The sequence below is a fragment of the Syngnathus floridae genome, chromosome 7 (assembly GCF_059516105.1).
Source record: "Syngnathus floridae isolate MCC-2025c chromosome 7, RoL_Sflo_1.0, whole genome shotgun sequence".
In the NCBI taxonomy this organism is placed as follows: Eukaryota; Metazoa; Chordata; class Actinopteri; order Syngnathiformes; family Syngnathidae; genus Syngnathus; species Syngnathus floridae.
Window position 1 is genome coordinate 13,894,048 of NC_142419.1, and position 14,453 is coordinate 13,908,500.

The following is a 14,453-nucleotide window of genomic DNA, read 5'->3' on the forward strand; positions in this document are numbered from 1 at the left end:
GCGTAGCACCAGGTGAGGCGGTAATTGGACCGGCTCCATCATGCATGTGCAGTTTTTTTTTTTAAACAAACGACAAAACTGCCTCATCCTTCAACACAACTATTAAGGATAGGACTCCCTGCCAATATTTTCCAAGTAATATTAAATCATTTTACCGAGAATATCTCAAGGGGTCAGCAAAATAATAAACCAATTCCTACAAAAATGGTGATAAAGATTCATTCTAAGTCCCCTTCGGAACTCCCAGAAAAATAATAAAATACTTTTATTAGTAGTAGTTAATTATTAAGCATATTTTTGGGGGGGGCAGTGCCCCTGCGGCCCCTACTTTAGCTCCGCCACTGCTACTATGGAGAAATGAAAAGGCAAGAAACGATGATGAATAGGCGGAACTAAAAATTTGCGTGGTCACGCGGCAAAGTGCAGAAAGACTTCGGAAACGATCGGACTGGAGGATACTCCACATAGCGGAAAATCCATTTATTATTAGTGCAGCTGGGAAAGCATTTAAACACTAGGTGCTGTTGTTTTGGTTAGCAACAGATCTGATCAGTTTCTATTTGTATTGTGTCTACTGCTCAAATGCCATCTTTGGACAATGGGAGTGTTTAACAGCTGATTAGGATCAGGATGAGGGTTTAACAAACAAATGCGCAAACAATTCGGCGTGTTAACATAAACAACACCAATGGAAAAGGTCTCCAACACACACACACACGCACACAAACACACCCAGTCAGCAGATGTTTAGCAGGCCAGAGGTCTCCTGGCGCAGCCTTCTCCGGTGACATTTTGTCAGTGGGCGAGCGTGGCACGGCGGCCGCGCTGATGTGATTGGCTTTGTGCTTTGCTGTCTCGGTGACCTGGCCAAGATTGATGGGAGGGGTGGGGCTGGGGTGGCTGGCGTGGAGGCATTTTACAGAGGGGACAGGCTTAAAAGGTCAAAGCTCTGAGGTGAAGCCTCGGCTGTTGACTTTACGGAGATTCACACTGATGGGAGTTGGACACCTGTGATGATGTCGCAGCTCTGTGGGAGTGTCCCCAAAATGGCATTCGGTGGGCTTGATTGCGACACTTGAGAGGAATTTAGATTCTAGTTTGTTCTTTTTCCTTCTCATCTAACATCTTTTGTCTTCCCTTCTTTCCATCCTTCTCTCAGCACTGGTTTGTGTGTTTTCTCCAGGACGTTTCCCATCATTGTTCTTCACGAATTTATATTTCCTGCCCCGTCTCAACCCGAGGCCGGCTCCATTCGTCTTAGCGCCACCTGGAAGCACTGGCGGAGTTTCCTCATCTGATGCTCGGGAGATCTCGCCCCAAGCTCGGGGAACCTGTCGGGCTAATTATAGGAAAACAAACGCAGCGCATTCCAGACACTTAGCGTTGCTTATTAGGACTAAAAGTCAAACTTGGTGATTCATTAGGAAAAGGAAATGTGAGTAGACAGATCAGCGCGAGGCTAGAAAGCCGCGGAGAGATGAAGTTGAGAGGAAATGGAGAAGTGTGTGGGAATAGAGGGCGAGTGTGTGTGTTTCTAATTTCAATTGTTAAAAGTGTGGCGCCAGAACTGATCTGATGATGAAAAGTTGTGCAGGTTTCTACATGTTATGACTCTCGTTAATTGCGGAAAATCTATTTATCAAATCTCATTTTTTTTAGATTTGCAAGATTTGGCTTTTAAACATGAGTGTGTGACTTGCAGATTAAGAGGAATGTATTTTTTTTTCCGTGTGGTGACATACACAAACTGCACTTTTGGATGACAACACCTGTTCCAAATACACACAAGACGTTTCGTAACGGAGCTTTCGTCTCGTCGCACGCAGCGGCGGCGGCTTTTCTTCATGTGATATTTTGCTTTGCTTCTAATGAGTTGTAAGTGGCCGACACTTTCTTCGGCAGGAAACTCATGTCAAACTAATTAACTTTTAATGAGAGGAAACTCACTGATTAGAGTGTTTACCTTGGCAAATGAGACTATTAATTCGCTTGGTTTGAGGAGTCGGGTGAGAAGGCCCCACGCTTTTTACACACACGCACACACAAACACACACTCACACACGAAGCCAAGCCCCTGCTCAGTCTGTTTGACCATCTGCTGAAGCCGCCCTGCTTACAAAGCTTCCCTTCAACCTGCTGCCCACTACTGCTCTCTAGTGATGGAATTCTCAAGATGTTCTGTTGGGTAGTTTTTGTCTTTATTTTTGAATTTTTATCCAGAAAAGCAAATTTAGTAATTATGCCTTTTAAAACTCAAGAGGAGGTCTTTCTGGATTTGTACTCATTTGCATGGATGAGAAAAAGCAGATGTCAGAAAAGGCCGAGATTTGCTGGGTGGTTCTCAGAATGTATGGTCCGGCCGGGCGCTCAAACATTGACCCACTTTGAGTCCATTTTAATTTCTTCCCTTTGTAATTAAAAAAAAAAAACTTCACTGAGATATGTGCTGATGCGAGTTTATTGGTAACGACAGATAAATAATTATTTTGTTGTATTCTTGACTGTGAATCTGAGTGGCTAATTTTACGTGAGATGTTTTTGGAGTGAGTTCAACTTCCAAAAACGCATCAGAAAGCGCTAACTTAGTACAACTGAACTGGATGCAGAGTGCCACTCGGCGCTATTCCCAGAACGGGTCCGGTTTTGATGTTTGGTGATCGGCGCGGGCCTCTTAGAACCTGGCAAATGTGCCCGTTTCATCTCTCAATTACTGTCAGCGTTTGAAGCGCTGATGTTCCACCTTCATCCCTCACAATATGGCTCAAGTTTGTTGAAGTATGTGAAATAAAGGCACGGCGGCGAGCCCAAAAAACAAAAGCGTGCGCCGCGCGGGCCTAGCAGCTGTTAAGGTTTCAAAGCCTGCCCGAGCACTTAAGATGAAATCCATTTTGTTTCAAGTTGCGCACCCCGCCTTGCCTGATGAGGGCTCAAGGGGTGAGGAGAGAGAGAGAGAGAGACAGATGGAGACGGAGAGAGGCCGAGGGAACGCACCAGAGAGAAATCTGTTTGATTTGTCAGAAGTTTTTTAATTTAATCTACAGCTGTCAGGATGCCGTCGATGCACACCTCATCGCCGCCTTTTATCTGACTGATTTCACCTCAGGCGCCAGACACTCGTCTCTAATACACACACGCACGCCACACAAATGAGAAACGGGCGTTGAGAGGATGTACAACTATTCATTTGCTAAAAAACACAAAAGAGAGCTGCGAATAAAACTCGAGAACAAACAGTGATTCTTGTATCTGGGATTGAAAGTGACTTTGTTAAAGCTCCCGTGTAAAGCAGATGACACCGAGAGACTCAAAAGCAATTGTTTGACAACACAATGGTAGCGTTACATATCAGATTGTTAGCTAAGCATATGAAGATGTGCATTTTACCAAGTGTAATGGATTCATGAATTGGCCATGAAGAAGAAGACCTCCAAAGTGGAGTTGTCATACAAACGTCGGAGCTCATCATGCCTGACTTCACGTAAGGTCATCAAATTAGTTGTACATGTGTGACAATAACAATAAAGATCTATTCTATTCTATTCTATCAGAAATGGGTAATGTTTGTTATTACGTTTAGGGGACATTATGTGCTCTTACTGTGCCATTTGCACATATAGCGAAAGTTAGCATATCACCAGAGTTCTTAAAAGGTTGCAAACAGTTGCCAAAGGTTTTTATACCTATATATACATAGTAAATACCTTGAATTCAACTGTAAGACATATTTACTGTCCATGTTGACTCTTTGGCTGCTTCTTAAGGATGTTTTTGTTGCAAGTTGCTTTCAGCATGAAAATAAATGTAGCTTTCTTGACAAGACACTTTGGAACAAAGGCCGGACTTTTCACACGACTTTCACTTGTCCTCCACAGTTGGAGGCAAAATATGTTCAAAGCTGTTGCTCTCCATATGTTTTATGGATTTATTTCCTCAGTGCCTACTTTTTATATACTAGGAGCGCATATCTCCCTTCATCTTGAGTCTTTGTCCAGCATGACAGAAAAAAAAAAACCTTGTATTCCCACCACTTGTTCTTACATTCTTCTCAAGTCTTCCGAAAAATATTCAGCATGTATAGAAATTCTATTTGAATTCCGTTTGCCACTTTTAATAGTAGAGGACAGATGTGACAGATGTCTAAATTTATTGTAATATACAATTGTCAAAACAATTTTTAAGTTATTCAATATTTTAGTTTATGTGTAGTGAATCTGTATAACAAAGGAGTGGAACTTTGTTTTTTTATTGAACTGCTGAAAATATAGTCCACCAGATTTTTCTACTTTTTTTTAGATGAACACGTTGAAAATTCTATTAAAATTGGTCTCAATATATCCCTGAATAATTTGTGCAGTAAATCCAACATTTCATAGATTGCATGGTGTGATATTGCCACCTAGAGATCAAATATGGTATAACAAAGACATAAAAGCAGAACCGGAAGTCTAGTTGACTAAAGGCGCCTTAATGGCCTACGTGAAACGTACTTAATGGGCAGAATATTTAGATTCCTTGTAATTGAGCCATTATCATGGCAAGTTGCATTATAAACATTTTTAACTAAGGTAGACCAAAAATTTTACTTACATTGTTGATGCTTTTTGTTGTTTTCCACGTCGAGCCTTTGAGCCACATGTGAATCCAAAGTCGCAGCGTTTGTTGGTAAGTTTTCCACGCTCACGTCAGCAACTTTACCTTTAAACATTATTTGTTTTTTTATAACTGACTCTCTTTGGAAATGTTTTGTTCGATACAAATCTGCCATTTCCATCTTCGATATATTTTTCTTGTTTCAAACTAGCATCCGTCGTCCAAGCTGCTGACATTCTTCTACTATTTTATAGCAAATTGGTATTGATGAATTAAAAAAATACTTGCCGACAGTCTTCAAAAAATGTTTTTCAACAGGATTACACGCAAAGTGTGACAAATTACCACGTTAAATTACATTTGCATTTGCTTATAAAATGTCGACAGGTGGTAAATTAACTGAAGAGGCGATCACGTGACGTCGGTGTGTTGCAATGCTGCTATTATACACCAGGGGTCAGAACAACACTTCTTTTGCAGAATATCATAGGCAACGACAAACGCGAATATTAAAAAAATTCCCAATGTATAGCCACTTTATACTACTCTACATGCTTTTCAGTCTTTTTAATGTTTTTTTTATTATATATTTTTACAAGATGTTGCAAATTATTTAACCATTTGCTGCCACCGAGTGTCGCTGTGAACTCGTGGTTTAATTGCTGTCTTTTTGATCGTGACCGGACTCCTGATTAATTGACATTTCTGTTTTGTATCATTTTTGATAATAGGGACTCCATAATGCACTCAAATGAAATATCGTTTTATCTTTTAAGCATTTAATGCGTCAACATTGATACTGATTCAACAATACACCGGTGGGAATTTTGAATATAAATGCCCTTCAATTGCAAGAAAGCGATAGTAAAAATTATCTATTCGTTTTGCGGTAAGTTACAAAATAAGTATAAAGTTGGTATCCTGTAAGACCTTCAAAGTAAGAGTTACTGGCGTGGATGTTCCAACGACACTGTTGGGATGTCTTTTATTTTGAAACTAAAAACAGGAAGTTATAATTTGATGATTTCTAGCTGGCTTCCCAGCGTGTATACTACGGTGTGTGCGTAAACAGAGGACTCTGTCTGCTCATGTTGGCAGCGAAGAGGAGCAGGTCTGACTGCGGCACGTTACACCGGATTGCACGGACCGCCGCGGCCGCTCGGATGACGACATGGCGTCCGAATCGACCCGGAGATTCACCAAGAACCTGCTGAAGCCCGGGAGCGCAGCGGAGATACGCCAGACAGCCTGCAACGCTGTCAGACACTCTGCAGTAGCGGTGAGTAAAACGAGTCGGTGTGAATTGTCACTAAAAAAAAAAAAAATTAATTAAAATTGCATTACCACTTGTGGGCTCACTGCGCTAGCCGAACCTCTTAAGTAGAGGGGACGTCATGAGTACCCATCCTCTGCAGACCACTGCCCTCTTCCAGCTGTGCAGGATCTGCCATTGACATTCATCTTGCATCTTTCTATGCAGTGCAGGCATCAGTGCAGCAATGCTTCGTTTTTTATTGATCCCACGGGGGGCGGGTGGTGGCATCCACTGTTTTTAAATGCTTAATATGTCTCACTTGCTTTCTTTTAGTTCTTCATAAACCTGCACAATGGCTTGAAATGTGATGTGTTTCCAATGCTTCTGGATGAATGAAATAAATAGTGGCTTGGCTCTAGGTTAGTGGGCTGCATCTGGAAAATGGAGGAAGGGAGCCGGGCGGGAAAACGAGAGCAACCAATAGACTGTATTTATAAGCAATTTTTGTCCTATTATGTGACTATATTAGGAGGAAGGTAGGCTCCAGTGGGTGTGTCACGCATCATAGAAAGGAGACTCTCATGACATATAAATGGGAGGAGGGGTGAGGGAAATGGAAAAAAAAAGGCAGCCAAACAATATAGTATACAAAGCAATTTGTTTTTTATTTGAGTGGAGGATAAAATCTTCAGAGCTTTTTTTTTTTTTTTTTCCGAGACACGAGTATATCTGTGCTGGAGATTTGCAGAAAGAAAGGTCACACCTCTTCACTCTCCTCCGCTTTTCATTCTCCTCACTGTACTGTTAGTGTGTCAGTAGGACACAGCTCAGCGGAGTGCACAATTGATTGCAATACAAGAACAGTGGACATTCCATTTTTTTTTTATTTTATTGTGGAAATTGCAGAGTGTTTTCAGTTTTGGGCGCTGCCCAGTAGACAATGAATTGAATGTGAATTCAATATAGTAAAAATATCATTTTTGTAAAAATAATATAAATTTAGTATTTAATTTGAATTTAATGCCGATCAAGCAATTTTCAATTGTGCTTATCGGATGTACATAATAAGGATTTACATGCGATACAAGTAACAAGCTCAGCTCCTCGAAGGGATTTGTGTAAAATGGACTTTTAATTATTTGTATACAAATTGTTAGGTCTCCAGAGTGCCTGCGTACCCATTACGTGTGGAATTAAGCAAACAGACAAATGTTTTTATCTGCTTATTCCTGACAGTGTTTACGTGAACAATCTGTTTGGCACTTACACCCCCCTTCCCCTTGTTATGTAACAACGTGAAAAATTTGCATAATTACCATCACCCCCTTGACCAATTCTCTGCCAAAGTTCCAGAGCGAAAGAATCAGTGCCAGTTGTTAGCAAGAGTGACTTGAGCAAGGTAGGCAGAGCTGCATTGTTTTGTTGAATAGGGTTAAGTCACATTCCCAAAATGTGTTTATACCAAACGCCGGGTTCTGCTTTCGCATGTAGAGGCAAGTAGGCAGTCGCTCGCTTTTCCATGAAACAAAAGCAGCAGTGCAGCGGATGCAAAATCCTGGAACTTGAAGGCATCCCGGATTCCGAGCTGTAGCTTGGGGACTTCGGGTTAAACGTGTGTCTAAATGTGCTGGTATGACGCAAGCGCTCAGCGCAAGCTAAGCGGGCGTGTAAAATGTCCACCGGCGTTTTAGGCGCATGGATGTTTTTGTCAGTGCGTTAATGCATGGCCCTTTTTTTTTTTGTTGTTGTTGGTGAAAGAAACCAGGTCAGCAGAATCGGGCCCTTTGGCGTAACGTTCATTGAAGCGTGAGCCTCTCATTGACCAACCTTTCTCTCACTTTCCCTTTCATTTCTGCTCATTCACTCGTTTTATGAGCTTTCTGTACTGTTGTAATGCCAAAATGGAAATCAGTTTCTCATTTGAGAGCTGATAAACTGGATTAGAATAATTTTTGTCACCCTCTGCCGCCTTTTTTTTTATTGCGGCTCTTTCCAGAAAACAACAGGTAATATCTACACGTGGCATCCTTGTGGCCAGTGTGGTCTACTGGGGAGCCACTACATGACATATTGTGTAGTTGGATGCCAGCCACACTAACCAGCAACAAGCGTTCTATAAGCTCGTATCCATTTAGGCGGCTACGATTATTGAGCCTTTGTTATTGGATGGATGTAGCAAAGTTGCCATGGTAATGTGGAAAGACCAACCTTGCAGGCAAGTACGATCTGTTCCGTGAGGGAAAAAAAAAATCTAAAAAGAAACAGGAGAGGTCAGGATTAGAGCTGTTGAGATTAATCGACAACTAATCGATTATTTAAATAATCAACAGGTACTATTTTGATAACAGTGATTTTTTTATTTATTTTTTTGACATTTTTCAATTTCAAATTGGCTAAATCGTCTCGTGTCAGCCTCATTTATTTTCGAAGTCTTTCATGAAAATACACTGCTCATCACTGTGTTGCGACATTAGCAAACATCTGCTTTTACTTCGGTTGGTGAGTACATGAATCTGTCTTACATGACATTTGTTTTGTTTCAAACACTAAACTATACAAGATAAACAATACTAATTGGTTAGTAAACAGTAAATGGAGGAACATTTCTTTTGTTGAATACTTGCATGCAAAATATTTGATTCAATTAATCGATGGAAAAAGACAGCCCTAATGGATTTGAGGTTTCACTCTCTAAGTCCAAAAAAACAAACACCAAAACAGCACACGGGAGAATATCAACAACATGAGGAACAAGTTTCATTTTTTATTAAACACTCAAAAACATTGGGCTTTTTTCTCAGCATTCCCACAATATTACATAATCACTTATTGTTGTAGCTTTCTGGCCACAGTCGCCAAAATGATGAAGCAACAACTATGCGGTTTTCCACCCAAACACACATATCAAGATGACCACTTCAAATATTTCCATTTTTCAATCATAATAAACCCAATAAATCTGTTGCCCTCTTCCTGGAAGGTAGAAAAGCCATTTGTGTGAAAAGGTGAACGTCACCCCGAAAGATCACACAACTTTTCTTTCCCATATTTTCAGATTTTTATCAACAACCTGAAGCCTAAGAGAAAGGTCACATCTGCCCAACATGTGTGTTTATTTTTTTTTCCCTCCCGACTCTTTCTCAAGCTTTGCCCAGTCTGTTGTCTTACTTGCTGCCAGAAAGAAAGACGTGCAATTTATCAAGCATCTGCTCTCTGATCCTCCGAATGGACTTCTTTGGCATTCCTTATGCTGTTTTTTTTTTTTTTTTTAACTTGAGCTTGGGGTGTTTTTCCTCTTGTAATAGTCTCTCCCTGTAATCGTCGGGCGGCTCTCGGAGTGAAATAATTCTACCGGGCATGTCTGTCTCTGTCTGGAGCTATAATGTGTGTCAGACAGGGTTTGAGCAATGGGGGGGCATCATGGGTAGATATTCGTCCGGGGTCTTTGCTGTCAGCTTGAGTGCGCTCTCTCTTCACGACATGTCGATTTGCCCGGGGGTGCATCGTGCTTGACTTGTGACCTGCCAAGTTATACACGGAGCACATAGCGGTGTGTCTAAAAAATAAAAAAAACAGAATAAGACTGAGTACTATGCTGAAAATCAATTGCCCGCTGAGAAGAGAAACTGCTTATATTAGCAGCCAAGCTACCCGTTAGCTGTGCTGCTGTTACCACGGCAACAGAGGAAGGTCAATTAAGATGGAATTCTAACAGGAAGCGCTGCTATCATCACTCTTTGTATATCTCGTCTCCTTTATCCGGCCCACAAGATGTAGTTTTGTTTTTTTTAACTGTTGTTTTGTGAAACTGTATCTTGTAATTTATATGTTGCTGCTTTAATGAGACAAGGATCGAGCTCAGATCCGTTATTAAGGCCATAAAAAATGGAAACCCAGAGTGAAATTGGTCATTACACTACTTTCCCTTTAATAATGCTCATATTAGTAATTTCATTTGTGCCTGTAGCTCGAAAGCAAAGAAATTCTGTTGCGAAGGTGGTCTCGGCCTCTGGCGTCCACATCGACGCAACGTTGTAAACGCGACAGGGGGGTCACATTGAAGCATCGCCTGGCAGCTGCCGTCCTCTTTGTAAGCTCAAGTGCGTACTCGTACGGGCACAAACAATGTGATTTATTGTCTCTCGGGAACACGCGCCATTGCTATTGCCCCCATTAGCTAAATGTACAAGGACACTTCATTAGGTACACGTTGTGTAAGTTAGCATCGGCGGCGTTCTCGTTCACACCCGCGAAAAGACGAGTGCATATCTATTTCTTTTTGCGAAACCTTTTTGGTTCAGTCTGGATGGCCTCATCTTCAACTTTTTTTATTTATGAGATGTTAACGCCTTGTTTCATCACCCGCATTCGCAGACAAGCTAGAAAGGAAACGGGATTAAACAAGATGAATACTTCTTTGACCCTTTGTTATGACTCCAAATGCAGACTGGGCCGCTTGATAACAGTGGGACCGTGCACGGCCAGGACTTGGTGTGTATCTTCTTCTCAATGACTCATTCAGAGAGAGAGAGAGGACAGAGAAATAAAAGCAAAGAGAAGAGCTAGAGGAAACAAAAAGAAAGTCTGTGCTGTGTCTAGATGAATCAGGCCACTGTTTGGAATGATGCTGCAGAGTGACTGTAAGCATAACATGGTTGAATGTGATCACAAATATTAAACCTTCTGGATTTTCATCTGATGACAGATTAAGAGAAGAAAATCAGGTCACAGTGGTGTCAGCAATTCCTCTCTTCAGAACTTTGACTGTATCTGAAGCCTCCCAGACCAGCCTCAACCTTCAACGATGCCACCGTGCACTTGGCTATCTAACGTCTTCATAGGCCTCGGGGTGGATAAGGGGGGGAGGTACTAAGAATAGTCCACTGACTCTTGTGCGTGAATTGAAGTGTTGTGTCTCTGCTTCACTCTACATTCCAGAGTAGGAGGCCTGAATATGCCACCGCCATTACCGTCTGCCCCCTCCGCGCCTTCTTTTGCCCCAGTGCCCTCGCCCTTGAGCATCCATTCAAACACGCTTTACTGACAAGCTTTTATCTGCCGACTCGAACTGACTAGGATAAATAATTTTGAAGCTTTTCCATCATAGTTAATTGATTTTGTTTTCAGTCTTTAATTTAATTTAATTTTGAACACAGAGTTTGAATTTGCATTTGAACAAGGGTGTGTAGACTTTTTATATCCACTAGACCAGGGGTTATCAGCAGACTGTAAAATGTGTGACTATTGATTGGTTTCTGAATTTTTCTGCCAAGTTGCTCCGAAGCAATGCACCATCTTTTGTCGACTCCCTCAATTTTCTCCTCAAGGGAACTATCCAGTCCTCTTCCGCTTCTTCAAATCAATGACAAGAAAGCGAGCATGGGATGCAATAACTTCTCCAAGCTTAAGCCAAAATCTGGAGCTGTTAGAACAGAACCATTAATCCATTTTACACCCTCCAAGAGCCGCCTGTCTGACCGATCCATGTAGGCTTTGATCAGCCTGACTCACTCAACAATAATCCTGTCCGGACGGACCTGTCCCTTTTGACCTGATAGCAGAAGCTATAAAAAAAAAAGAGCGATTTGAGATGAGCTGCCATTATTAATCTTTTGACACTAGCGCCAAGCCCGGGTGGAGCTCCACTGATAAAAGCATTTTGTCTGTGTCTTTGGCACGGAACAGATAGAAGAAGGGTCGAATCTCTTGTTGCCAATGTAATAGAGCTATTGAGGAAAATGAAGGTGAAGGTACCGTTATTAATCATCTAGCCTTTCTTAATTTACCTAAATCTCAAGGGTTTATTGAATTCATTGCATTTTTATTTGAAATTGCAGTACAGTGGTACCTTGACTTACTAGTTTAATTTGTTTAATGACCAAATGAGTAACTTCATTTTGTTTTTATTTTGTTTACTACTGGAGGTGTTATGTGCCTTCAAGGAATGTGGCCTAGTGAGTGATGTCAGGAACTGTTGAAACATCTTTGTGTGAGCATTTGCGTGTGAGCTGTGGATGACATCAGGAGTGTTGTCATTCTTATTTGTGTGGTTGTTTGGTTGTCTCGTTCGACATTTGTCAAGATATTTGTTTTTGGCTTTGTATTGCTTTAAAGTGAAAAAAAAACATTCGTATCTATTTTTCTGGAATATTGGCGGTCACGAAGAATGCTGACGGCTCTGTCTTGAAGCTCAAAGCGATTCTATTCTAGTTCTAGTTGCCTCAGTCGGATACTAAAAGAGGTCCGCTGACTTGCATTTCAAAGGCAACCTGGCTAAATTGCTGAGTCGCAGCAAGTCATAAAATGCGTGCTGAATTCAGAGAAACGGGATTAACCCTTAGCTTTGTCCGTCAATGCTGATTTATCTTATGTACTTTTAGCGTGCTTTGTAAAAGTGAGCTGGAAGTAGACCTGTAGCGGAAACAAACAGAGGGAGGGAAGCGGGGGAGGAAAATTTGGGAGATGAACGAGGAGGAAGGGCAGGGTTAGATGAATGAAAACACAGGCGGAAAAGTCTTCAGTCTTTAGTTGAACGTTAGCAGTTCGTAATATTGTACCTTTTTTTTTTATTTTAAACATTCATTGAATCCATAAGGTGGGTGTGAATGTTTCGTGTAGGACTCACCGTGTAATAGGTCTCGGTATTGATTGAGGATAGATGGAGCAGGTTCAGGGTGAGGCCAGACTTTTCAAGCTGACAGAGTTACAGGAAGCAGCAATCATCGGGGATAATTTCCGAGTGACAGCGGCCTCGACATGCGGTGGAACCGGAGGAGGGATCGCGGCTTTTTCCGAGTTTGACTTGGCTCCGATACAGTCAAGTTTCATCGTGGTTGCACGCTCACCCCCCTCCTGTTTTTTACCTAGTCCGGAAACAAGAGCCGTGTAACTGGCTCAAGTGGGATCGCAGAGAAGCAGCGGACAGATGGCGGCGGTGCTTTCGTGTTATTATATTGCAATCTTAGGCTTTGATGAGAAGATGAAAATCAGCACAGCAGGGTGAAGTGAACCTTTCATTGCTTTTGCTTGCTTTTAATTAATGTCTCATGAAGGTTCGTGTTAAAGAGCAGCTCTGTTGCCTGCTGCTGTTGTTGTTAGAACAACCCCCAGGAGAACAAGCATTAACCTGTTTCTCATTTAAACAGCCTTTTTTTTTTTTTTTTCAAGTTTCATCGTACCTCCAAACAGCCCTCCATGAAAACGTTGCTGCCTCATCTAGTTGTAGAATCATTGCAAATATTATCAGATGTTTGAACAATGCAACTGAGGCCCAGGACAGGCTTGAGCAGCAGGGAGGGATGCCATGTGGGAGAGGGAATTAATGAGGTTGCAAATATGCGACACTAGTTCTGTGTCTCTCTGGTGCTACTGCTGCTCCATGTTTGCTAAATAAAATCTCTTGTGTGACTCGTTTTATGACTTTCAACATAAAACGCTTACACAGGATTTTAGATGAATGGGAGCAGTGGTTTATAGTGATGCTTTAATGACAACTCAAAAATCTTTCCTTGTTAAAATTAATTTATTTCAACTTGACATGGCTCACGTTGCTTCTGTAGCAATTATTTTTAAATTTGGTTAAAAATGAAATAGATTGAATTAAAAAATATGCAGTTTTTATTTAATATTTATATATGGTATCAATATTATTTCTATATTTAATATTTCAAAATAGGTCATTTTAGAGCTGTGATTTAAATACTGCACTAAAAATCAAAATCTAATCTAAGTCTATTTTATTTACCACTACTTATTTTCTACTTTCAAATATAGTTATAACATAATTAAATATAAATATAAATGCTGTCTACATGTGTTGCTCCACTGTTTGTGTTCAAATTTCCATTGCATAAATAGTGTTAACGCCATTACACTTAAGCTAATGTTAGCAATAAGCTAAGCAGTCTTTCCTAAGTGTAACGTGCAATTCTCTTTGTTTGTCAAAACTATCCGTGGAATTCAACTGCTTGAAGACTTTTTTTTTATAAAAACAATTGTTCCATATTTGACAAGTTGCGGCTTGTTGTGAAGTTGACAGTCCAACAACAATTGAGCCCCTTCTTCCTCACACACCCTTTCCCAGCAATTGCTCCTCACAAATCTCCACCCCATCTCCTTTCTTCCCAAAACATCCATTCTGCCTCCGGATTTCACTTCTCGGTTAAAGACATTTTAATAGCTTCCTTTTCTAAATCAACCGAGCAGATTGTATCTTTGGCTCTCAGCGCCTCCTGTAGATTGTGTTTTAAAGTAACAGCAGATGGGCGAGAGTTGAGGATGCTCGCTCAGCCTGTTGTGTTTCGCTCTCAGCACTAGATGGCATTGATAGCGTACATCTTCCCGTCGCCTCCTCAACTTCACAAGACATAATCATTTACAGCTAGTTTTAACAGGAAATAGAGGAAGATGTCTTTTCGGTGTGCGAGGGAAACTAAAAGGCCCATCTGTGCTGAGGGGGGGTTGTAAAAAAAAAAAAAAAATGGTGTGTTCCTTGGATTTGCACCAAATTGTGAGGAATTCTCCATTGGCCCATGATTTAACAAGCCCCGGGAGATTTGAATTATAATTCTGTTCACAGATGGATATATAATCCAGCCGTGACAGGTAA

The 14,453-nt window shown here is 41.1% G+C and overlaps 2 protein-coding genes across 6 annotated transcripts in view; one reads left to right on the forward strand and one right to left on the reverse strand.

The window, feature by feature from the left end:
- The window catches only part of LOC148395420 (uncharacterized), a 52,753-nt gene extending 47,751 nt beyond the window's left edge, over window positions 1–5,002 (reverse strand). For 4 of the 5 annotated variants that reach the window (XR_015859424.1, XM_088380744.1, XM_088380743.1 and 1 more), the window contains exon 1: window positions 4,588–5,002. The gene's annotated coding sequence lies outside the window, so the exon portion shown is untranslated. Of the gene's footprint in view, window positions 1–877; window positions 1,340–4,587 lie in introns of those variants that run through there. The other variant, XR_015859425.1, reaches the window with a different exon arrangement.
- dock10 (dedicator of cytokinesis 10) overlaps window positions 4,452–14,453 on the forward strand; it is a 36,456-nt gene continuing 26,454 nt past the window's right edge. The window contains exons 1-2 of the mRNA XM_088380735.1: window positions 4,452–4,662; window positions 5,689–5,869. Of these exons, the coding sequence (XP_088236861.1) occupies window positions 5,762–5,869 (108 nt within the window). The 5' untranslated portion in view covers window positions 4,452–4,662; window positions 5,689–5,761. The remainder of the gene's footprint in view (window positions 4,663–5,688; window positions 5,870–14,453) is intronic.